The sequence below is a fragment of the Pan paniscus genome, chromosome 2, assembly GCF_029289425.2.
Source record: "Pan paniscus chromosome 2, NHGRI_mPanPan1-v2.0_pri, whole genome shotgun sequence".
In the NCBI taxonomy this organism is placed as follows: domain Eukaryota; kingdom Metazoa; phylum Chordata; class Mammalia; order Primates; family Hominidae; genus Pan; species Pan paniscus.
Window position 1 is genome coordinate 31657038 of NC_085926.1, and position 26181 is coordinate 31683218.

Consider the following 26181-nt stretch of genomic DNA (forward strand, 5'->3'; position numbering starts at 1 on the left):
CTTTCACAGTCTCTCTCCAGAATCTTCTTTCTGAACTCAGCATGCTATTGAGAAGTTCTGAGTGCAATTTTCAAGCAGTTAGAAAAAGTGAGAGCAACAAATTCTAATTCTGCTTCATCTGCAGGCTGCATCTGCGGGCCTCAGGAGAGGGTGTTCCACGGCTTCTCACCCACGACACCGTGGTCCTGGGCTGGGTAAAGTGAATCAAGGGCTCCAGCCTCTGCCTGCTGCCTACGAGAAACAGAGGAGCTATGATCCTGAGACCTCACAGGCCCACCCTGTGGAGACACGGACACTCAACAACGGCCAACATAAGACAGAGCAAAGATGTTGGTTCGTTCAGGGGACAGAGGGCTAAAAGGACCTCATCACTCTCTCAAGTTCAGCTGCAGAGGCAATGACAGGAGGCCATGTGCTGCGCTGGGCTGAGGGGTGCCCCGTTGACGGTGTGGCTTAAGTGAAACGGCTAGAGACACCAGAGGGAGACGGGAAGGACAAGGGTGCAGGGAAGCAGAGGGAAGAAGATGATGATGAACATGCTGTGTAGAGGGAAGAAGGGAAAGATGAACACATTGTGTGGGGAAGAGAGAATAACCAGCTTTAAAACACAATCACACACGTGACACCACTGCACACCCACCTCCTTGTCGGAGCCCACCGCTGGTGGTCGGGGACAGGGGAAAAGTGACTGCTATTTGGTAGAGAAGGAAGGATCCTGAAGGGAGAGATTGCGTTTCTGTGAAGAATTCCCTAAATCACCAAAAATGGATTTGCAAATCTACCTTTTCGAACATTTCCACATATTTGTCTAATGGCAAGAATTAGGGGCTCACAGACTGGGAGGTATTGACCCTCTACTCCAATTTAAGAATCTGGCTTTCTCAGGCCTTGACAAGCGGCAACAAGCACTTCTGCTGAGTGCAGGGAAATCCCCAGACAAAAGGCATTCTATTCACCAAGCACTTACTCTAATCACAGATTCAAACTCTGTGTGTGTGTGTGTGTGTGTGTGTGTGTGTGTGTGTGTGTGTGTGTGTGTGTGTGTGTATGTGTAGGAGGGAAGAAGAGAAATAAGAAACAACTTGCCTCTCTGCTTCTATCTTTGCACTGGGCCCTCTCCACTTCTGCCTTCAGTCTATTCTTCACTCAGCCAACACAGGGATGCTGCTAAAATCATGTCCACCCTCAGCGACTCCCATCTCAGAGCAAACGGCAAAGACGTTCCAGAGCCCCAAAATCAGATCCCAAAATGTGGCCTCTCCTCTCTGGCTTTATCTCCTCTCTTCCCAGCCACCCACTCACTCTGCTGCAGACACAGTGGCCCCTGGCTGTCCTCAAAACACCCCAGCCACTAGCTCCCAACTTGGGGCCTTACCACTTGCTGTTCTTTTTTGCATAGAAGACCCCTTCTTAAACCTGCTTCAGGCCTTTCCTCAGCTGCTCTATCTTGCTGAGGTCCACATTATTGAAAATTGCAACCTCCCTGCCCCAGCTTCACTCTCTTTCCTCCTTCCTACTTTGTCTCTTAGTGTCAGTCATCATCCATCACACTGAGGACTTCACGCACATGTCTTGTCTTCTCTCTGACCCTCCTGTTGGAGCATGAGCTCCCAGGGGCAGGGAATCTGTGTGCTGTGGCCTCTGCTGCATCTCTGGCATCAAGGATGGTGCCAATCACTTCACAAATAAATGGATGAATGGATAAGTGAATGGGTAAATGACAGATTTATTCGAGCCACCACTGTTACCGATAAGGAGGTAAACATGATTAAAATACTAACTGTAGAAAATGTGTAAGGAATTATCTCGCATATGGGGCATAAATACAAAGTGTGAACTGCCTTCTCTACCTTCTCTAGCAAACAAACATATTTCATCTTCAAAATATTTATTATGTGGGAAATTTAGAATAAGGAATAAAATTAAATAGAATGAGATGAGTCTCCTGAATACCAATTTTTGTTTTTAAGAAAAGGAAAAGATTTTTTACCAATATAAACCTCATAGCACGAGCCAAGCCCAAAGCAACCTATGAAAACACAGAGCCCCAGATAAGTCAAAATCAAGATTAATGTTGCTCCCATTTCTTATTACAAACTCAAGTATAAAAATCAATGTGAACATAAACCTCCCACAGGGGAGTCCTTGGCAATCTTCTCCCTGCTTTCAATAGGAAGAGCTACCCGAGTATTCTAACCGGAGCTCTTAGTTCATGCAACTTCAAGAGTCCCCAGTAGTCTGGGCTGAAACACCTTTTTGAAACCTGCCAGGGGGCTTTAACCCAAACAGTGCTGCACGGTGGTAGCTCCCTGTCGCTTCATCCAAGGAGAAGGCAGAGTTCAGGAGAACAAGCAGTCACTGGGGTCAGAAAAGAGGCCGGTGAGGAAATACCTCTCGTTCCTCTAGCCCTGCCCCCACAGAAGCACACTTGAATCAAGTTTGTTTTCTCAGTGTCAGAGAGAGGCCTCAACAGCCCTGGCTGTGTCCATATAAGGCTCTAATCCCCCTTGACCTGGTCCCCCTTCCCCGGCCCACCACCTGCTGCTCAACCCTGCTCCTCTGCTCTTCCTGGGCTTGTGAACTCAGGGGGCTGCCTGAACCTCCTCAGATTCTGGTATCTCATCCACAGGTCAGAGATGAGCTGAGAAATGGCCCCTGACTCAAGGAGACCCCAGCATCTGCCCTGCATCCCCCTTCAATGGCTTGTGCTGAGGGCAGGATGGATATTGTGAATTATGCATGGGTTCCTAGGCAAGCTGCCTCTCTCGGGCTCCTCATCTGTGAAATGAGGATAGCTGGACTCATCCGGGGTCTGCTGAGCATTCTGAAGAAACAGAACCCTTTTGGAAATAAACTTGTATAGGGAAGTCCCTCTGGTAAATAGGTAAGGATGGATGGAGATACTCGGGCTGGAGTGGACTTGGAAGAACACCAACCTTGCCACTCACTTCCTGTGCCCCTCTAAGGAGCCTGGGATTCTCTACAGCACAGCTGGAAACCCTGGAGCATATGGTGGACAAATGCCCTTTCAGCTACAAGATTTCATGGTCCAGTCATCACTGGTAACAACTCCTCTTTAAGAAGAGAGACCACTTCAGGCATCCATCTCCCCTTGTCAACAGCAGGAAAAGCCAGACAACCCAGTCATGAATTGGGATTTTTCTAATTGGAAAATAGTTGTAATACTGCACTCTCACAGAAGATAACCTAAGAGGAGGATAATACTCATTATTGATGAGGTTTATCTAAAGATAGATGTATTTTTACATCTTTCCCCCACAGATACAACCCACCTCCATCTGAATTGTGGAAAAGGCCTAAACTGGGTGGCCCAAGATCATCCTGGTGACAGGTGTGTCCCTAGCTTCCTACACAAATTAATGAATGTCTGATTGGTGAACCTCTTGATCCTAATTGATCCTTGAGAGGAAGGTGTGACAAGTGCAGCAGGAGCTGATTACTAGACCTGTATGCAAGGAAGACCCCAGTGAAGGCCCAACACGAATGCTGAGTACACCTGTGGGCACTCTGGAGTTGCCATCTTACCTATGCAAGAAGGGGAGCAGCACTTTGGGGTGTAAACCTAACAGAGAAGTGGAACCCAAGAGTGGCTATTTTCCTAAACAGTACCATTGCATGCAAACCCTAAATAAGGAAGAACTGTCCATATTTACAGTCCCCAATTCCTCTCCTTCCTTCTCTCTTGACTTTATTCTAGTCAGATTTTCACTAGTGCTACTCCACTGACAACTGCTGTCAAGGTCACGAATGACCTCCATGATCCAAAATCCATGATCCCTTCTCAGTTCTCATCTTACTGGAGTAACCAGCATCATGTGATGCAGTTGATCACTCTCGCACTTTGAAGCCCTTCTTCACTTGCCTCGCAAGGAGCACCTTCTCCCATTCCATTCAGTCTACTTCTCTGGCCACCCCTCATCAGTCTCCTCGGCTGGCTGTTCATCTTGCAGACCTCTTAATGCTGCTTAATGCTTCAGAAATCAGTGCTCACTCAGCAGTCTCATTAGTCTCAAGGCCTTAAATATTTTATCTCAGCCAGGACCCTCCCTATGAAACTCCAGCTTGCATACACAATTGCCTACTTTAGCACTCCTTTCAATGACTAAACCCTAACAACCGCCCTGAGCTCCCACACTCTTCCTTCAAAGTAGCCCAATACCCAGCCCTCAGTCTCCCCATCTCAGTTTTAACAGCTAGTCCATCCTTCTAGATGCTCAGGCCAAAACCTTGGCAACACTTTCTCTCACACTCCACATCCCATCCAGAGGCAAATCCTCTTGGCTCTAACTTTAGAACCTATCCAGATCCTTACTACTCCACTACTTTTACTTCCTCCACTATTTTCCACCTGGTCCAAGCCACCATCATCACCTGCTTAGTTCTTCTCACAAGCTCCTCCCTAGTCTCCTTGTTTCCACCATTACCCCCACCAGGGTCTGTTTTCAACAAATGGCTGGAGCAGTCTTGCTGAACTATGAGATTGAGCCTGGTACTCTCCAGCTCAAAAGCACCAGTGGCTTCAGGACTCCCTCACTGTAAGAGCCAGTGTCCCTAGCAATAGCCCATGAGGTCCTATGTGATCTGGCCACCATCACCTCCCTGACCTCCACCTGCCCCTGTTCACCCTGCTCCAGCCACATGGGCTTCCTGTCTCCTTCCCCGTGCCAGGGACATTTTACCTCTAGGCCTCTGCCTCATTCTTTCTGCACACAAACTCTTTCCCAGTGATCTATAAGGCTTGCCTTACCCCTCTTTGCCCACTTTGGGTCTTTGCTCAGATATCACCTTAGTGAGGCCTTCCCACTGGCCAGCTCATCTGAAAGCTCAACTGCCCTCTCCCTGGTCTTCCCCAGACCCCCACCTGCTTTGTTTCTCTACAACACTTATCATTCTTCAACTTACCACACAATCAATTTTATTTACTTATTTATTTCATTTCCCCGTGAGAAAGAAGGAGAACAGAATCAACATCAGAACAGATCTTCTTGGTCTGTTTTGTTTACTCAAGTAGCCACAGCTCCTAAGGCAATGCCAAGCATCTAGTAGGTGCTCAATAAAAATGTGCTAAGTGAATGAAAGGTGCTCTTATCTCATGGGGTTTTGGAAGGGTTTCTAAGGAGCCATGTACTCCCTGAAACTCAAAGACAAATTTGGAGTTAGATTCCTTTTTTCTAGGAAGAGAATCACAGCCTTAGAGCTTTGAAGAGATTTGTGACTCAAAAAAAAGTTGAAGAACCAGTAACACAGATGCTTGAATTTAACAAGGATTATTATAGGTTTCTTCAAACAATGAATAAACTTCATTCACAGCTATTTGCTAAAATAAGAATGTGTGATCCACCAGTGGCGTGATTATACTATGTTCTTGCTTCAGAATTTCTAGCATAGAGTCAAAAGATTTGTTTTGGGAATTTTTATGAGCAGATTTTGAATAGGCAGCATGATTATCCTCATTGTCTGTGAGCCAGAACACCGGTGAGAATGAATAAAAATGTGTTTTCACAGATTTGGAGGCCAACTCTTATATTCATGCAAAGCTGAAAGAAAAAAGTACCTGTAAGGTGCGCACACACGCACGTGCACAGCATGGGAAGGTCCAGGTGGGAAGGTCCAGGTGGGCGGCTGTCAGGCAGATAGTCCGTTACCTTGGCCCCACTGGGAAATTACCAGACCTTGTTCCCAAACAACAAAACCCATCCCTTTTACCACCCACACTCTAATTCCAAAACCAGTTAAAAACAACAACAAAAAAAACTCCACACACAAAATTATCAATCATCTACCAGGTATAGAAACGTCACTGTGTTAAGAGCCAAACTCCAACATATGACATAGCTTACCTTCCCCTATCATAGAGACCCCCACGGACATGCCCATGAACTTGCTTTTGGTCCATACATGAGTGTTGACGCACAGTCTCTTCTCCTTGCACTCACAGTAGAAGCAGGAGATGGGTGGGTGATGGGACACTTGCTCAGCCACAAACCTTAGTTTGTAGCTTTTGGAAGGGTCTTCGGCCATTGGGTGTTCGTGACAGCTGGCAGGAGAGCGGGAAGCAGTCCTCTTAGGCTTGACCCTGTCCTTGGGAACTTCCCAGGAGCAGTGAAATGTCTCGCCTATGATGGGGTTGTAGGGCTTCTTGGCTAAAGCGCCCTTGCGGCCCTCGTGAAAGGCTGTGAGATAATACTCAACGAAGCAAATGACTCTCTCCTCTGGTGTGGCCCCAGCGGTGATGGCCAGCAGTAGGTCTGGGTGCGCCATAAAATCTGCATACATCTCCAGCAAAGATCGCTTCTCCAGGATAAAGGTGGGAAGCACCACCTGCATTTGGAAGGACACAAAGTCAGACAATCCCTGGGATTACATGGAAAAGCTGAAAAGAAAAGTAAAGGCTGCAACCACTGTCAAGCAAATTCATAACATCTCCAGCCAGGTAGCAGTCTGTTTTGACTTGTGCACAAATGACAAACCAAGGGAAACAATATCAAAGAAATGAGAAGTGGCAGTGGAATCAACGGGAGCCCAGCTTTGTGGACAAGACTGTTCTGAGTGATTTTCTTCCTTGTTTACCTGGGCTAACACAATAGTCTCTGTCTCGGTCTCCACTGCCATTTCTCCCCTAACTCTCCATTATTTAGAGATGTGAAGAAAACAGCCTGGAAGGGCTTTTCTGTATTCCCCCTGCCATCAGGCAAGACCAAGTGGGCCGGGGCAGGGGAAGGGAGGGGTCGGCAATCAGTGTGTTCTCACAAACATGGATACTGGGGTTTGTTGGTGCCACTTCATAGGGGGTCCAGGCAGACCAGGACCCACCACCAATGACAGTGTGCACTGGGAGGCCTCGGTAGAAGAATGGTGTACAAGCCCCACCATGACTGAGGAAGGGTAGGACTGTGGAAAGGGCCCAGCTCCAGGACGGGGCAGGCCCATCAGCAGGCAAATATCCACAGAGCTGCCGCAGACAAGAGGGGCCATGGTGATTCCATCTGTGGAGGTCAGTCCTCAAGGCTGGTCCAGGAAAAACCAGTGGAAGTTACAAAGCAGGCTGGCTCTTAACGTACAGAACCTGCTGCTAAAGGACTGGCAGAGTGGCTACCCCTAGGTTTGTTATTGGCACATGATTGAAGACAGAGACCTTGTAGAGGCCCGGATAACTCTGGTAGAGATAAGACAAAGACTCCTCATTGATCCAAAGTGGATCCAGGTGGTCACTCAGGGGGCTCTACAACCCCAAATGCCTGTAACCCAATGATTACTTAATCATCTACTGTAAGTCACTTAAAGCAACTGAAGGGTACTCTGAAACTGGGAAGCCCATAACTCATTACTGTTACTGCTTTTTAAAGAAGAGAAAGTCCATTTTTCACTGTCCTAGAGTGATCTTAACTTAAAACAAATATCGGGTATTTTTTGTTTGTTTTGAGACAGAGTCACCTTCTGTCACCCAGGCTGGAGTGCAGTGGCACAATCTCAGCTCACTGCAACCTCCACCTCTTGGGTTCAAGTGATTCTCCTGCCTCAGTCTCCTGAGTAGCTGGGACTACAGGCACATGCCACCATACCCAGCTAATTTTTTTTATTTTAGTAAAGACAAGGTCTCACCATGTTGCCCAGGCTCATTACAAACTCCTGAGCTCAAGCAATCCACCCGTCTTGGCCTCCCAAACAGTTATCGGGTATTAATAATCCATCCACTTAGCTGCAACAGCCAGCCAGCCTTAACCCAGAGCATCTCATTCTGTTCCTCCTAACGTGGACTCACAGGATTTTGAAACTGGAAAGCTAGCCCAGACCTGCTGGGCCACGCAGGGAACACACCGGGTTCCAGCGAGTTGACCAATACCATGGGGCTGGTTTACAATCTCTCTTTACATAACTAATTCTGTCCTTCCTTTCTGCAGTCCCTCACTGCCATGAAAACATTTGGGAGGGTGTATGATCATGGACCACAAATATCACACAGGCTCACAGATCTGTAACCCCGACTCTACTTCAGGATTCCAACACCCTTCCCTGCAAATGACTTGGATGTGATGGAAGGGAGAAGAGATGCTGCTGTGGTCTGAGTTTGTCCTCTCCCAAATGTGTGTTGCAATTTGATCCCCGATGTGGCAGTGTTAGGAAGTGGGGACTAGTAGAAGGTGTGTAGGTAATGGGAGCAGATCCCTTATGAAGAGATTAATGCCTTCCTTCAGGAGTGAGTTCTCTCTCTCCCAGGACTGAATTAGGGACCGCAAGAGCATGCTGTTCTAGAAGCGACTTTGGCTTCCTAGACCCTTGTGCTTCCCACATGATCTCTGCACACACTCGCCCCTTTTCTGCCACGTTTTGACCCGGCACATGGCCCTCACCAGAAGCCAGCCAGATGTGACACTATGCTCTTAAACTTCCCAGCCTGCAGAATTGTGAGCTCAATAAATGTACTTTTCTGAAAAACGACTCAGTCTCATTCTGTCACAGCAACACTAAAGGGACTAATACAGATGTCCAGAGAGAGATAGGCAGACATGAGAACAGCAAAGGACAGAAATTTCAGAGGAAACTAGAAAAAGCCCCATCTGCTAGAGAGGTAAAGCTTGGTACATCTCCTTTAATGCTTTTCTATCTTTCATTTGAAAAGTATGTCAGGAGAAAATGTGCCTGTCCTAAATAAAAAAGCAGCCAGATGTAAAACTGAACATGTAATACAATCCAAGAATCATAAAAACACTCAAAATCTTAACATATCTGTCCAGGTGACAGAACTGAGTGATTTTAACACTTTTTTTTCTGAGTATCTTTCTGCTTTGTTTTTATAATACACACAAGGAAGAAACATTATTTAAAAACACAACTATGCAAATCAATGGAGGTTTCCTAATTTTCTTTAATCCACGACTTGAAAAAATTGAGAATCTGGCTGTCCTAGGATCTCATCTGGCCAAGAAAAGCATTTAGCTTGAAATAACCTTCAGATGCCACCTCTGTTACTTCCTATGCCTTTTTCGTGGGGACAGGTCATCATTCAGCAACCATCACTGTGCTCTCTGGGGGCTGCTCTTCCAATGAGGCTTCACTGGGGTCAGGCTGCTGTGTTCTCCCACCACTTAGCTGTCCAATAGCAGAGTAAATAACCCCCAAATACTCACCACACTTCCCTCTTCTGCCCCAGAATCACCCAAGGGCTCCCCTGTGAACTCCACCCAGACAGGGTGGACAAGCTGGGGAGTGTGAATTTAAGCAGCTTGGAAATCCCTTAATGAAGCCAAATCAATGACAAAGGACAGGCTGCCACAAATGTCTGCATCTGCATCCCTTCCCCAAGTGACTCCGTCTCCTGCTCTCTCCCTTCCCAGGTCCAAGGGGCCTTGTGATCAGAAGGCAAGCCAGGGGAGGGGAAGGACAGAAATATACACTGAGGCCATCAGCCCTGACGGGTATAACTTCAAACAAAGATAATTGCGTAACCTTGGCTCGTGTCTTTTTCCCCACTCTATGGCAATGGGGCTTCTGTGGCAATAATTCCACCTCTAGACAAGAATCCTCAAGTTTGTACCCAAGATTAAAGTTAACAAGGAAAATTGATACAATATTTACTCTCTAGTTATGTACTTTTGAAAAGGAGAAGAATTTAAGATATTTCCCCTAATTTAGTCAGCATTTCTGAATTCAAAAGCTGAAGGATTTAATAAAATAAATAAGTAAATAAACAAGAAAAAGAACTCCACTTGGAACCCTGAGTCACAGAATGTCAGAACTAAAAAGCAAGATGATTTAGTGCACTGCCCTGGTCCCACAGGTGAGGGCGCTATGCCTGGGCCACCCAGTGGCTGAGCCAGCAGGGAACCTCAGGTTCCCAGGTGCCACCTCCAAGTCTCTGCCATTACCCCATGACACATCAGGATTATCTGCTTCTGGTTAACAAGAACATCTTCTCTCAGTGGACAAGGGAGACAGCTAGGATGTCTGGGCCACCCCAGATGCTGTCACGGATTAAGAAGAGGGGGAAGGGCCAGGTATGGTGCCTCGTGCCTGTAATCCCAACAGTGGGAGGCTGAGGCAGGAAGAGTTTAAGACTAGCCTGGGCAACATAGTGAGAACCCATCACTACAAATAATAATAATAATAATTTTTTTAAAAGAAGTGGGCAAAGGAGATCAAATGGGCAAGAGAATGGGACATGAGCCCCACCTTCTAGGGCCATTTCACTCTTCCCAACATAGCAAGAAAATCCACCATTCCAAACAGTATCATTAATATCATAAATGGGAGGGAGATCGTTGCAATGAAGGAAGGGCGTAGGAGGTGTGGCTCCTGAACTGGAGGCCCAGCATCCTGACATACCTCCAACTCTCCTCCACACAACAGCCGGAGTCATCTTTCTAAAATCTCTGTAAGAGATAACGCCCCCACCTCCCTCTGGTCTCACACGATGTCCTGACTGACTGCCCCCATCCCTCCCTGCACAAATCTCCCCTCTCTCTCTCTCTCTCTCACACACACACACACACACACACACACACTCCCTTTTTCTGCCCTTTCTCCTGCCCTGTCTCTATGACAAAAAGCTCATCAGCTCAAGTAGCTCCCTGCTCTGTGAAGCTTTTTTTGACAGTTCCTGCTTTCAAGGCTAAAGCAACAACCCCTCTCTCCTATCCTCTGCACCTCACACATATCTCCACTTGTAAGGCTCTTTTGTTCTTATTAATGCACACGTTTCAAAACTGTAAGCTCTTAGTGGATAGACACCTGACTCCTTAATACCTAGCAAAAAACAAGACAAACAGATGAACTGCATGAGAGACACCTTTGTTTCCTTTGACGTGTTTAAGTTACCCATATTTTTAAATGCAGATTCTCATTCACTATGCTTTGAATTCTTCTGAGTATATCCAGCCAAGTTTTCAGTTGCTGCTTCTCTCGAGCAACATGAGAATATTCACATACATACCAACTTCTAGGCTGAAGCCAGCTTACACAGAATCTAGCTTATTTCAGGAACATGTTTTGGGTGGTAAGGAACCAGAGCCTGATGTATCAGAAGTGCACTCTAAATGTCTAATGAATGAGTAGACTCAAACCCGGTCTGCCCCACACTCTTCTGGATCTCCTAAGACACCTTTGGGGCCAAAAAGAATGTGGCTGGATGACCTCCAGGATGGGCCTTCAAAGGCTCCAAAGGAGCCAGAAGGAATGAAATTGCCTAGTCTGAAGGCATCTTCCTCTTCTCTTTACCAAAAGGAAAAACAAAGGCTCTGCTCAGCAACTTCTGCCAATTATTACTGCCCAAATTGTTTAGTCTGGCTCTTAACTATGAGGAAAAAAAAAAAAATCAAATCCAAACTGAGGAACAGTTTGGAAAACAAAAATGAAAGCAAAGAAAACCTGACTTGAACTCTTCAGTATCACTGCCATGAAAGGGAAAAAGGCGGGAAATTTTCCTGACTAAAGGAGACTAGAGACATCATAATGACCAAATGCAACATAATCTGGGTTGGATTCCGGAGTTTTAAAAAATGGCCATAAAGGACATGATTGGGACAAGTTGGGAAAATTTACCATGGGCTGAATATGAAATAATATTGCCTCAATGTTACATTTCCCAATGTGACACATGTATACTATAATGTCCTTATTCTTAGAAGACACTCACCAAAGGGGTAGGAAAGAACTGTCATGATGTCTGCAACATACTCTAAAATGGTTAATCAAAAAATAAACATACATGTATGATATGGTTTGGCTGTGTCCCCACCCAAATTTCGTCTTGAATTGTAACTCCCACAATTCCCACGTGTCGTGGGAGGGACCCAGTGGGAGGTAATTGAATCATGGGGGTGGGTCTTTCTTGTGCTGTTCTCATTAACAGTAAGTCTCATGAGAGCTGATGGTTTTATAAAGAGGATTTTCCCAAACAAGCTCTCTCTCTTTGCCTGCTGCCATCCATGTAAAACATGACTTGCTCCTCCTTGCCTTCTGCCATGATTGTGAGGCCTCCCCAGCCATTTGGAACTATAAGTCTGTTAAACCTCTTTTTCTTCCCACTCTCAGGTATGTCTTTTATTAGCAGCATGAAAATGGACTAACCCAATGTGTAACACACACATATACATGTATGTGTACGGAAAAAGTTCTGGAGGGAGACAGCTTGAGAACTAGAGAGAAAAATGGAAGGAGGAAGGAGGGAGGAGGGGAGGAGAGAGGTTGGCAGAGAGGGAAGAAGGGAGAAGAAATGCAAAGTACAAAATGTTAGTAATTGGCCAAAAAAGGTGAAGAATATATGGGAGTTGATATGGTTTGGATTTGTGTCCCCACCCAAGTCTCATGTCAAATTGTAATCCCCAGTGTTGGAGACGGGGCCTGATGGGAGGTGATTGGATCATGGGGGCACACTTCCCCTTGCTGTTCTCATGATAGTGAGTTCTCATGAGATCTTGTTGTTTAAAAGTATATAACACCTCCCCCTTTGCTCTCTTTCTCCTGCTCTGGCCATGTAAGATGTTGAGAGCTTCCCCTTCGCCTTCTGCCATGATTGTAAGTTTCCGGAGGCCTCCCCAGAACTTGTACAGCCTGCAAAACTGGTCAATTAAACCTCTTTTCTTTATAAATTACTCAGTTTCAGGTAGTTCTTGATAGCAATGCAAGAACTAATACAAGAGTCCGTTGTGCTATTCTTGCAACTTTACTGTAGATTGGAAAATGTTCAAAATAAAAAAGTTGGAGGAAAAAGAAAAAAGGTTCTACTGGGAATGCAATACCTGAGAATAATTTTCAAAGACAACCTTCCCAAAATTGTGGACTGAGGGAATATGGGCTCACAGCCAACATCAAGTCCAACCTACTAGGTATGTATTCTGTACTTTAAAATGATGTGGCTTTGTCAGAGCAGGAAAAAAATAGAATACCTGGAGAGATGGAGCAGAATGGGTTGGGAGCAGAATTACTATTTCCTCTTTCATCTTCTGTTGTGTGTTTCATTGGAGTTTGTGCAGAATGCCAGATCAACTTCAAAACCAGCAACTGAACATTCTGGACAAGATGTCATACTTTTCATTAAAACAGACTTCCTAGTCTGGTCTGATTTCTTCCTCTCCTACAATCTCCTGGGCACCCTCTCCTTTTTTTTTTTTTTTTTGGTGTGTTTGCAAATAAGTCATTTAATCATCCATTTCTTGGACAGTGGACACCAGGGATACAGAGCCAAGGAGTGGTGAGTACTAATTGGGTTGTCTGCCTCTGACAGAGGATGAGTGACGGCCCAGCTGTTCAGACTGATGGCATCCAAATGACCTGAAATCACTGCTGTGGATTTACCGAGCCATCAATAAAGACTGCCTTTTCTTCCATTAACATAATTAAGACAATGAACTATTTGGGGGGAAGGAAAAAAAGAGAGGATCTGCACTAGGGACTCAGAGAACAATTAATTACATTTAAAGTTGCATCAATCTAAAAGTAAATAACTAATCTTCAGGTTGGGATCTTAGGCTCTTAGAAATCCGAAATAAACAATCACCCATAGGGGAAGGCGAAGGACACTTGGAAGGAGGGATAGTCCCCTCCCCACAGCAGGGAGCACAGCTGGCCTCTGCAAATAGAAGGCCAAGAGTAAGTGCAATTTTCTTCAAAGAAACATCAGTTGACTGGGTGCAGTGGCTCAGACCCGTGATCCCAGCATTTTGAGAGGCTGAGGTGGGAGGATGGCTTCAGCCCTGGAGTTCAAGACCAACCTGGCTGCAAGACCTTGTTGTCTCTACACAAAAAATGTTTTTAAATTAGCCAGGTGTGGTGGTGCAAGCCTGTAGTCTTACTGTCGTCTTAGCTATTTGTAGGCTGAGACAGGAGGATCACTTGAGCCCAGGACTTTCCGGCTGCAGGGAGCTATGATTGCACCACTGTATGCCAGCCTGAGTTGTCTCTTTAAAGAAAGAGAAAAGAAAGAAAAAAGAAACATGACTTCATAACCTTGGGAGCCATCTTCGTATTTTATCCTTAGATTGGCAAACACACCCAGTGCAAACAAGCAAGCAGAGAGGCCTCCACCACCACAAAGGTTCATTTATGTCCTATTTTGAGAAAACCAGGAGAAATACACAAAAATCCAATTTTACAAAATAAAGCACAGACAATTCACACTGCAAAAGGTTTCTTGACTTAGCCAACCTTTTCCCTAGGTTTCCTTAACCTGCCAGGTTCCTTCACACCCATTTCATGGTGCCTGAAACACTATGAAAAGCATTCATTAAAATTTTTGTCAGACGGGAAGAGTTTGAAATAAAATTTTACTTTTTCCAAGAAGATATTTACTATATAGAAAGATATCTGTTGAAGTTAATCCCTGTGTTTTTCCAGAGTCCCAGACATCAGCTCACAGAAGGAATTCAGTTGGGAGCAGAACGTCATCCCTTAGCAGTGACTAGCCACGTGTACGTGGCAAATTCATCTCCCCAGGACTCAATTCCTCAGCTGTAAAAATAGAGAAAATAAAAATACCAACCTTCTAGGCTGATTGTGAGTATTAAATGGCAGTGTTAAATTAGTCCAGTGCCTACCTAGTATCCAGGAAACGCTCATTCTTTGCTGGCTCAGATTATAGACCCCTATAATCAGGAATCAGTAACCTCATTTGGAGACCAGGGAAGATACGAGCAACAGAGATTAGACACAAACTTGTCACATAATATTTCAGTGACAATGTTGAAAGCTAAAATGACTCACAATGCCCAGAGCAACCCCGAGACCACCTGTGACACTTCTGTAAACAATCAGTCACCTGCTCAGAGAAAAAGGAGAAACAATTGTATAAGACAAAAACATTGCTGTAAGAATATATTAAATATTTCAGATTTAAACTGTTTTTAGAGCTCAAGCCAGGGCACAGTGCTTGGGTTTCACACTCATTATCTTGTGTAATCTTCTTAGATGTCTGTAAGCAGGTACAACTATTCCATTTTACAGATGAGGAAACTGCCCAGAGAGCTTTTGCAATTTACAATGGCTACGTCAGTGGAGTGCTGGAATGAGAATCAACTCTGCTTGGCCAAGGCCCATGCTGGGTTGCTCAGCGCCCCCAAGGGGCCTGAAGACTACCATTGTGACTGTCACTCTTTCTAGAAGTGTGGATTGATGAACTGCTGCCAACAGGACAGAAAGGGAGAAAGAATGGAGATCGCATAACTGCGTCGCCTCATGAAACAGATTTACACAGACAAGCTTAGGGAAGCCAGGTCTCCACTCTCTCTTCTATTAAAAGGCAAACACTCGGGAGAGATAACAGGCTTTGCTTGACAGTATACTGAAAACCAGATTCAGGGAGAAGAACAGCTGGAGGGATCTGGCAAGAGAAGTGGAAGCAGGATCAGGGAGACCAGAGACCCCTGAGGTCCATATCTCTGCCTTGTGGGGTTCATTTCCAGGATAAACACTGGCCTTCTGACCCTTTTCATTAAAATTTCCCTTTTACAAAAAAAAGCTCAAGCACAGCAATGTTAATCTTTGCATATTGTGATTGATGCTAGAAATTGGGCCTAATGAAATAATTCAATCAAAGGAAAAAGGCTGTATGCCTAAGAAGATGTTCACTATATCATCACCTATAACATCAAGAAGCCAAAAAGAGACAACGTGGCCAACCACAGACTATTTGTTGGGAAAGTAAATAACACAGCAATGTGGTAGAATGTTATATATCCATTAAAGCGTACACAGGTAATGATGTCATTTTCCATAAACCTGTGGTGAGAACATGATGTCTGCTGTAGTGTGATTCTATATACCAGGGGTCAACAAACACAACCCATAGGCCAAATCTTCACTTGCTTTGACAAACAGTTTTATTGGAACAAACTATAACCATTCATTTCTGCATTTTCTACGGCTGCCTTTGTGGTCAAATGGCAGAGCTGAATGGTTGCAGTAGATACAATACGGTCTGCAAAGCCAAAAACACTTGTTATCTGGTCTTTTATTTAATTAAATAAAAATTTTTTAAGATAAGGTCTTGCTCTGTTGCCCAGACTGGAGTGCAGTGGTATGATCATAGCTCACTAGAGCCTCAAACTCCTAGGCTTAAGTGATCCTCCTGCCTCAGCCTCCCCAGTAGCTGGGAACATAGGTGTGTGTTACCACACCTGGCTAATTTTAAAATAGTTTTGGTAGAGACAAGGTCTTGCTATGTTGCTCAGGCTGGTCTCAAACTCCTGGCCTGAAGTGATTCTCCCGCTTCAGCCTCCAAAAGCACTGGGATTACGGATGTAAGCCACCTGTCTGACCTTTTACAGAAAATGTTTGCTGGCCGGGTGCAAAGGCTCTTGCCTGTAATCCCAGCACTTTGGGAGGCCAAGGCAGGCAGATCACCTGAGGTCAGGAGTTCAAGACCAGCCTGGCCAACATGGTGAAACCTCATCTCTACTAAAAATACAAAAATTAGCCAGGCGTGATGGTGGGCACCTGTAATCCCAGTTACTCAGGAGGCTGAGGCAGGAGAATCACTTGAACTCGGGAGGCAGAGGTTGAAGTTAGCCGAGATCATGCTACTGCACTCCAGCCTGGGTGACAGAGTAAGACTCTGTCTCAAAAAAAAAAAAAAAAAAGGTTTGCTGACCCCTGCCCTATATTATCCATATATCTTATATTCTTTTGTATCTATTCAACATTTAATTTTAAAATTATTTTAATTTTTTAAAAAAGTTTCAGTGAACATTGCTGATTTTTGACACATGTAGTCAATGCTTTCTAAAAATGCAATCAATTTATAATGCCATCAGCAAGGAGTTGGGGTATCATTTTTACCCTGTATACACTAAATATGTATCTACTATTTTGTTGCTGATTTAGAAGGTCTAAAATAAGGTCATTGATTTCTTTGATTAGTAACAACTTAAATAATTCTTTAAGACTCATAGAAAATTATCTCAGCAAGCTCTTTCAAAGCATAAATCTTTTTTTTGTTTGTTTGTTTTGTTTTTTTGAGACGGACTTTCACTCTTGTTGCCCAGACTGGAGTGCAATGGCACAATCTCGGCTCACTGCAACCTCCGCCTCCAAGGTTCAAGCGATTCTCCTGCCTCAGCCTCCCGAGTAGCTGGGATTACAGGCATGCGCCACCATGCCCGGCTAATTTTGTATTTTTAGTAGAGACAGGGTTTTTCCATGTTGGTCAGGCTGGTCTCAAACTCCCAACCTCAGGTGATCCGCCCACCTCAACCTCCCAAAGTGCTGGAATTAAAGGCACGAGCCACCGCACCCGGCCTCAAAGCATGAATCTTGTTTCATGTGTTCTTGATTGATGAGCTATGAACTGGGTATCTTTAGGTTAGGGACCTCACCACCGGAGCACAGCTCAATCCACTAGTTTTAGCCACAGTCTGCATCCCCCACCTTCTACCTACTCTCTGAAGCCAGCTGTGCTCTCTGAAAGGGTTCAAAATACACTGTTCGAGGTTTTTCTATATCTGTAACATTGGAGTTTAGACTAAATCCTCTGAGAAATCCATATAGGGTTACAAACAGGCACACTGTCATTATCTGTAACTGCCACCCATAATCTCAAGTTCAAGCATCCCTCTCTCTGCTATTGCCCCATATGTCCCATTCACCCCATCCAGTCCCTAGTCTCACCAGCACCTTTGACCCATTGACCTTTTACTGTCCACCACCCCCTTGTGGTCTCACTTCCCTCCACTCCCAGTATAGAGTCCCTGGCCCAACCCTATACTTAACTCCCTTTGATCTACGCCAAGCAACTCTGCCCCTCTCTCCCTCCATCCAGGCACTAACCAAGAAAACCTTAACTCTGTTTAATCCAGCCCCTCACATTCTGTATATCTCAATCTGGCAGCTCAACTTTCTTGGAGAAACAGAGACAACATGCAGACTCTTAGTTTAAATTCACAACCTCAAAACCTTAAGTGGCCCCCTGGCGGTGTGTGACAATCCTCCTACCTGCTTCCTCTCTCCACTTGTTCCCTGTCTTCTCCTCCCTTCTCAAACCTCTAATAACCCTTTGCTCTTTATCACTCTCAGCTGGTCACTTTCCTGCTTTTCTCACTGGGAAAATTGAAGCAGTCCAGAGAGAAGGTTCACTTGATAATCATAATAGCAAACACAGCACTCACTCTGTGCCAGGCACTGCTCTGAATCCTTCACACGTCAGTATGCATACATACAGAGCGGCCCTATGAGGAAGGTACAATTATCAACCCCCTTTTAAAGATGAGAAAACAGAGGCACTCAGATGCAAGGTAATATATAGATAGGAACTCAGTGGGGATGCCAGCCCAGGCAGTCTGGCTCAGAGCCATGTGGTTAACCATGAGGGTCTCCTGCCATCTTCTGGTGTCTGCACCCCTCTCTCTGCCTGCCCCCCTGCTGCAATGGATGCATTATCCTATCTCTGGATCCCATGCCCTCTCACCTCCTCAAATTCCTGCACTCATCTGCTTCCTCTCTCCTGCAGCATTTTTTCCTCTGTCTCCTAATCCCATCAGCATTCAAGCATCTTAAGAAACCAAATCTCCCTTAATTTTAGATACTCCTACAGTTTCCACCCAATTTTCTGTTCCCTTTTATATCAAAGTTCCTTTAAAGAGCTATCTTTACTCCCCGTCTTTATACCACATTTTTTCCCATTCTCCCTTGAATGCACTCCCATCAGACTTTGGCAAAGCCAAATACAATGGTCCATTTGCAGGCCCCAGCTTTCTTGACCCATCAGCAGCAATTCAACACAGTTGATCAATTCTGTCTTCTTGATAGTCTCTCTTCACGTGGCTTCCACATCACACTCCTCTGACTTCTATCCTACTTCACTGGCTGAACCTTCTTAATCTCCTTTGCTAGATTATTCCCATCTCCCTGACCCCTCCATGTTGGAATATCCCAGGACCCTGTAATTGGATATTTTCCCCCATGTCTCTACTCACTCTCTAGAGAAACTCATCCAGCCTCATGGCTTTGACCACCATCTATACATTGTTTCCTCTCAAACTTGTACCTGAGCCTCACTCACGAACTCCAGATTTGTATATATCCAAATGCCTACATGTCCTCTTGAATGCCTAGTGGATGGATATCTCAGACCTAATCAGATCCAAGACTGGATTTGTGATAGCCCCAACATCTCCAACCTGTTCTTCCCTAGTCTCCTCCTCCTCCATAAAATGGAGTGGTAATCTGTTACATTGATGACTTCCAATGAACCACACCTCCTGGAATTTACACTCTTGCATAGTCCTCCTTCAATCTGGCCTGAATCTGTGACTTACTTTAATCAATAAAATAGAAGTGATCTTGTGCCAGTTTGGGGCCTAAGTCTTAGGAAGGCTTACCGGCTTCCACTTTTGCCCCCTTAGAAGCCTTGAGCTGCCATTTAAGAAGTCGGGTGACCCAGTTGGAGAAACCATGTGGGAAGAACACACGGAGAGGGAAAGGTCCTAAGACTTCATGAAGAAAGAAGAGCCCAGCTGTTCCAGCCAAGTCCAACTCACCAGTGAACAACAGGCAAGACCAGCAGAAGAGCCGCCCCGCTAAGCCCATTCCAGATTGCATAACCATGAATAAAAAAAACTGGGGGGTGGTTTGTTACCAGCAATAGACAACTGAAACAAATGGCAACTAATAATAAATGGCAATTAATAATAAAACAATAAAACAAATGGCAATTAGTAATTATTATTCTAGCTGTTCAGGCCAGAAATAAAAGAATAAAACAAAATTTAAAAACACAATAAAACAAAAAATAAAAACAATAAAACAAATAGCAATTAATAATAATAATTATTCTAGCTGTTCAGGCCAAAACTTTACAGTCATCTTTTATTCCTCTCTCTCATACTGCACATCCTGTTGGCAGTATCTTCGATGCACATCCAGAATCAGCCACTAGCACTGTGCCACCAGCACCTCACCTAGGTTATTACAGTAGCTTCCTCCTCTCTTTTTTTTTTTTGAGATATAGTCTCGCACTGTCACCCAGGCTGGAGTGCAATGGCGTGATCTCAGCTCACTGCAACCTCCGCCTCCCGAGTTCAAGCGATTCTCCTGCCTCAGCCTCCCAAGTAGCTGGGATTACAGGCACCCACCACCACGCCCAGCTAATTTTTTGTATTTTTAATAGAGACAGGGTTTCACTACGTTGGCCAGGCTGGTCTCGAACTCCTAACCTTGTAATCCACCCACCTCGGCCTCCCAAAGTACTGGGATTACAGGCGTGAGCCACGGTGCCTCGCCAGCTTCCTTCTCTCTTCTACCCTGACCCCTGCTGTTCACACCCTAGTCACCCCACCTCAGTCTATTTTTCACAGCAGAGTCAAAATTACCCTTTAAAAATACAACTAAGCAGGTACGGTGGCTCACGTCTGTAATACCAGCACTTTGGGAGGCCAAGGCAGGTGGATCACTTGAGGTCAGGAGTTTGAGACCAGCCTGGGCAACATGGTGAAACCCCATCTCTACTTAAAATACAAAAAATTAGCTGGGCATGGTGACACGCACCTGTGATCGCAGCTATCTGGGAGGCTGAGGCAGGAGAATCACTTGAACCCAGGAGGTGGAGGTTGCAGTAAGCCAAGATGGCACCATTGTACTCCAGCCTGGGTGATAGAGCGAGACTCCATCTCAAAAATATAAAATAAAAATAAAACAAAAATACAAGTAAGGTCACATATTCCCTTGCTCAAAACCCTCCAGTGGCCACCATATCACTCAAAACAACATCCTGAGCCCTCACAGTATCCTAAACGGCCCTATAACCTGCTGTCTCACCAACTTACTCTCCTGCCAATCCCACTCAATTCACTCTGATCCAACCACATTGGCCTCATGCCCAAATGTCAAACAAGGTCCATCTTGGGCCTTTTTCACCCCCATCCCCTCCGGCCAGAACACTCTTCCGTAGATGCTCACATGGCTGGCTCCCTCATTTAAATCTGGTCTCCACTCGAATGTTACCTAGTAGAATCCTACCCTGACCAGTTTACCTAAGAGGGACCCCCATCCCACCACCAGCTACCCTCCCTGACATGCTCTATTTCTCTTCATTATACTTCATCTCCATCTCCTTTTCTTTCCCCTCCCTCCTTCCCTCTCTCTCACTTGTTTCTTGTCTGTTTCCTTCCATCATCACTCAGGCCCCATCAGGGCATGGATTCTGAATGTTCTGCTGCAATCCCAGTGTCTAAAACAGTATCTGGCATGTGCAGTGCTCAACAAATACATGTTACATGAGTGAACACATTACAAATTGTTGCTTTTCATATCCCTGAAAACTAGGTAAAAATGGTCCTACACCTCCAAGCTCAATATTGCATTTTGTGGGCCCTTCTCCTTGGAGCTTGGAACTTGCTTGGCACAACAGTCATGTCAGGATCTCCTGAATACCACATGATGTTACTCATTTGCTCAAACTTTCCAAGGCTTCCCATAGCCCTCAGGATCAAGTTTGTCCCCTTCACATGGCCCATAGGCTCTGCAGGACCTGATCCTAACGTCCACTCCAGGTTCAATGGAGCCACTCACCAGCATGCACAACACGCCAGACCTTCGGTGACCCTCCACCTCACTGTGGTTCCTCCATCCTCTCTTCTTTTCTAGGCTACCCACAATTTGTGGAAATACAGTGGGTTATCCAGTGGAGGTAGTCACCAGTAACTTGGGGTTATGGTGCCACCCTGAGGAAAGAGGGCAGACAAGGGTGCTTCTGGAGGCAGGACCAGCTACATGCTGTGTGGGGCACAGTGGAAAGTGAAAACACAAGTCCCCTTGTTTGAAAATTATTAAGAATCTCAAGACAGTGATAGCAGGGCATTAAACCAAGCATGGAGCCCTTCTGAGCATGGGGTGCTGAGCAACCTCACAGGTCAAACATCCACGAACCTGGCCCTGTCTGGTAACCACAGTGAACCATGGCAAGATACAGCACTATGTGCCCAGTTGGGCTGGTAATGACTCACAAATGTGTCAACACTGGCACATCCTCAGGGACACGGAAGTATACTTGTTTTTGGAGAGGGACTAGACCTTCATCCTTGAGGTGAAGAAGATTTTCTCTCCAGTGTGCCTGCTCATCAGATACTCCATTCTGGCTAAGTTCTTCCATTGCTTATTTAGTACAGGCTTAATTTAATGACATGGACAACTGCCAAGAAGAGAAAAGGGGACAGTACGGAAAGAGGAAATTTCATCAACCTTTTTATAATACAGGGCAACAGAAGCCAAGAAATCTCATGGGATAGTAACAGTTCTACCTCTTTCCCTCACAAGTATTTCAGCTTGTCAAGTCTTCCTTTGGTTTTTGAATGACAGATTCTTCCAAGTAAAGTAAGTTAATAAACTATAGATAGGAAACGTTATTCTTTCAGGTACTCAACTGAGTATTGGGAGAAATGAAATGTCTGCTCCTTCAAGAAGAGGCTGTGGCTCTGGAAATGCAAAACAATCATATTCTAATAAAACAATAATAAATATGAAATGCACAGTTGTGATATTTCTTTATTTTAGAGCAAGACAGGAATAACGTGAAGTCGCTCAGACACTCAGCTTGCCATAATATAGTCCCCTCAATATTTTCTTGCTTCTCCATATCTGACCTTGGCAATTTCAATTTCTCTTACAATCTCTTTCCTCCATCATTCATGATTCTAGGTCTGAGTTTTATAAACATTAAAAAAAATCCACAATGAGAATATATCCTACATCGTTACCCAGTACCCATGTATCAAAAGAACTAGGTTTCATGTGCAGAATGCTCTGATATTTTCTTCTGTATTTTATTTCATTCTTTAGAAATGGTGGCCTGACCTCCACTAAACTGGTTTCACAACTCACTAATGGTTCATGACCCAGTTTGGAAACACTGTGATTTTAGATTGTACTTGTACACGTTATCATCCACACTTCATCAAACTTCAACTCAAGCTCTGTCTGGGTGTCTACACAATCCACAAGAATAAAACATGGGCATCTTTTAAAAGCCAAGCACTTAAATGACTCCTGTAGCTGAAAAACAATGAGCATTATCCAGCTAGAGGACTGAAATGAAGGGAAGGCAGCAGCATGGAGAACAGGTCGTCATAGCTTGGTGTGCAAAACAGAAGCAGCCACACAGAGGGTGGAGGATGGCGAAGAAGGAACTTTCTATGTCTGGCGTCCTCAGTGTGTGCCCACTGTTTTGTTTAAAGTGGCGCAGTCTCCCAGAATATCAGACACGCTCACATTCAAACCCATGAAAACACTTCAAAGAAAAGATTTGTCTGTCATCTGAGAGGCTCCCATCTCCTCAGTCTCTCTCCTGTCTTCTATAAATGGTTAGTCACTCTGTTCTGTCATCTTCCTCCTCAAAGAATTCCTCACACTACTGCCGCTTCCCTCTCTCTTCTCTTGCCCCCTGCCCAGTCCGAGATGAGATTGTGGAATCCAGAGCCTCCACTGTGGCCAACCAAGCCAACTGCCCTTAGGGCTGTTCCCCAGGCTGTGCCTTCAGTGGCTCTGACATCCATATTTTTCTAGCTGGCCTTCAGAATCTAGAACTTCCTTCCCCAGCACACCCTCCCCGCAGATCATGTCTGTCTGTCTGTGTAACAGCTGCTTCTCTACCCTACCACAGTCGAACCACATAACATAGCATTTCGTAAGGATAAGATGGTGACGCACTTGCTAGGAGCTCAGCACTGGGTTAGGTCCTCCGCACGCCTCATGCGATTCTCACACCACCGTGCCAGGAAGGCTCCCAACTGGAGTAACTGGCTGGGAGTGGAACCCAGGAAGGCCGAACTCCAGGCTCTTTCTACCACCTGACAATGGCCCCAGTGACACCACACAAGCTTTCAGCTACGTACAAAATTGCCTTTCCTGCTTGCCTCTAGAATGAAGCTACTGACTAGAGGTGAGGGGTGACGTATGTGGGACCCTCTCCGTGACGTTAGTGGTCAGGACACTGATTCTGTTGGTGAGGTTCCTCAGGAAGCATCCTGCCTGCACTCAGCACCAAGAAGAGTTGGTTCCACTTCTACCTATGGCAATGAGATTTGGATCACCAACAAGGTTACCCTTGGGGACCAGCTGTTACAGCTAAGGACAGCCCTCAGAAGGTCGTGAGGTTGGGCGTGTAGAGTGGCGTCATTCCTGGTGCCACCATTTCCCTTCCCCATCTTTTCCCTCTATGGCCACTGTGCATAGCCATCTCTATAGGCCACCTACAGTTATCTCTAGAACATAGCAAGAAACAAAGAAATAGTACCTTGAATTTTCCATACCATCTCATATGCTTTTTCTGATGTTCTCCCTGCCCTTGTAGAGTAGCAACAACTCCTCCCAAGAATCAAATGCAGGGCTGTCCAGCCCTGAGGATAACCATTTATGTACAAATGTCCTTTCAAATTATACCTGGAATATCCATACTTGAAAGCAATGCTGGCCTTTTTCCCCACTCTTCTTCTCCAATCTCACCACAACGAAAAAAATGTGCATAGAGAAGGCTTGAGGATAGAGACAGAACCCCAACAACTGACCACAAATCCAGGGGACATGCCAACCTACCTTGGTCAAATCCATTCCAAGTTTGAGTTGTGAAATGAGATGAAGAATTATACTACGCTGATCCTCCATGACGCCCAATTCCGTCTCTTCCTTATCTTCATTGTCACTTTTTTCATCTTCAGACAAAACCAATTCAGAGCCTGAGTTTGGCTAAAATGAAATAATCAATAAAAATCACCAGCTGGCCCAATAGAAGTTAGAAATACAGTGTATGAATTCATATGCTTTGCAATGACAGAAGAAACCCAATCCTGTTCCGGGCAGAGCTCCTCTGTGACCCAGTCCTATTGGCCACGGGGCAGACGAGTCCCCTGGGGGTCGGACCTGTGCCTTGGACACTGCATATCCCCTTTCATCTCTCCCGTCATCCCTGATTAGTGAGTGTAACGACTTCCCCTGACAAAACAGCTCCCTGTTCTTTAAGAAACTAACTATAGTATATGGGTATGAGCCCCCTTCATTTTGCCTATTAGCAAGTAGGAGTTTACCAAAGTTAGACTCCTGTTAACTTGCACAATCCAGGCCACTTCATATCTAATATAAATTTTTCTGTTTATAAGTAAAAGTTGGATTATCCAGGGACTAAAATTATTTATGGAAAAACGTGCTCTAAGACTATTTCTACCCAAATCAATTAGGATCACTCTAGCAGGTATAAGAAAATGCTGAGAATTGGCATTAATTTAGGGAGGAAGACAGCAAATGAAAATTTAAGGCAAAACTGAAACTTTATGATACTACTGGGATTCACGTGGCCAACATACCCTGCTTTCCTCGATGCAAGTTTATTAATTCAATCAGTCAATTCCAATTTTTCACACTACATAGAAAACAGGCAACTTAATAAACTGGGCAAGGGGATTATTGCACATAAAATTTTCCAGTATCCAAGTATTAAGGACTCTGGTTACAAGGTTAACTTGCCCTCAGAATTCTATTGAAAGAAGTATCCACATTCCGCACTCCACATTTACCTATGTTCTTATGATACTTGCTTACATATAAGCAAAAGCACTCTGCACAGAACATTATACATTTCTTTCCAATTATCAATAACAGGTCAGACATAATATACAGAAATTCAGAAGCTCAAAGATGTTAAACATGAAAGGATACAGACTTGTCCAAATGTCCATGCAAAAAACGAACAATTTACTAACCTCATTAGACAGAATCATCTTATATCTACAGGCACTTCTAACATACAAAGGTTATTTTAGTGGTCAAGGTGTTTAAAATTGTCTGGCCTTACATACCCACACTGACCATTCCTTTCCAACATTCCAAAGAGAGGTAATAACGGTGTTCCTTCCCCCCTGGGGTAGGCATTTTTAAAACTTCAACGTAAATAGACGTTTTCCACAGACATACTCCTAAGGTGTTCTCAATCAGCTCTAAATAACCCCAATTCTAAAGAGATGGTTGGGAAGATCTCAGTGAAGCCCACAGGATATTCCCCCAGCCAAAAGCTGAGTTTTCTGTTATTATGTGCCCAGTTCTCTAGCCACCTCATAATGGGTATTATCTGACATCATTGGCAAGTTGCTTTGCTAGATTATGCTGAAATAATTGAGGAATCCTTACCTGTGCTAACCCTGAGAGGAGGAGCCAGAGAGGGAAGTCTCTGAGCTGTGAGCTACCCTGATT

General features: G+C 44.9%; 1 protein-coding gene across 4 annotated transcripts in view; it reads right to left on the reverse strand.

The window, feature by feature from the left end:
* OSBPL10 (oxysterol binding protein like 10) overlaps positions 1-26181 on the reverse strand; it is a 321010-nt gene that overhangs the window by 16717 nt on the left and 278112 nt on the right. For all 4 annotated transcript variants that reach the window (XM_034956018.2, XM_003826138.5, XM_034956017.3 and 1 more), the window contains 2 exons: positions 24535-24684; positions 5862-6342 (listed from right to left, as the gene is read on the reverse strand). In XM_034956018.2, the coding sequence (XP_034811909.1) occupies positions 5862-6342; positions 24535-24684 (631 nt within the window). The remainder of the gene's footprint in view (positions 1-5861; positions 6343-24534; positions 24685-26181) is intronic.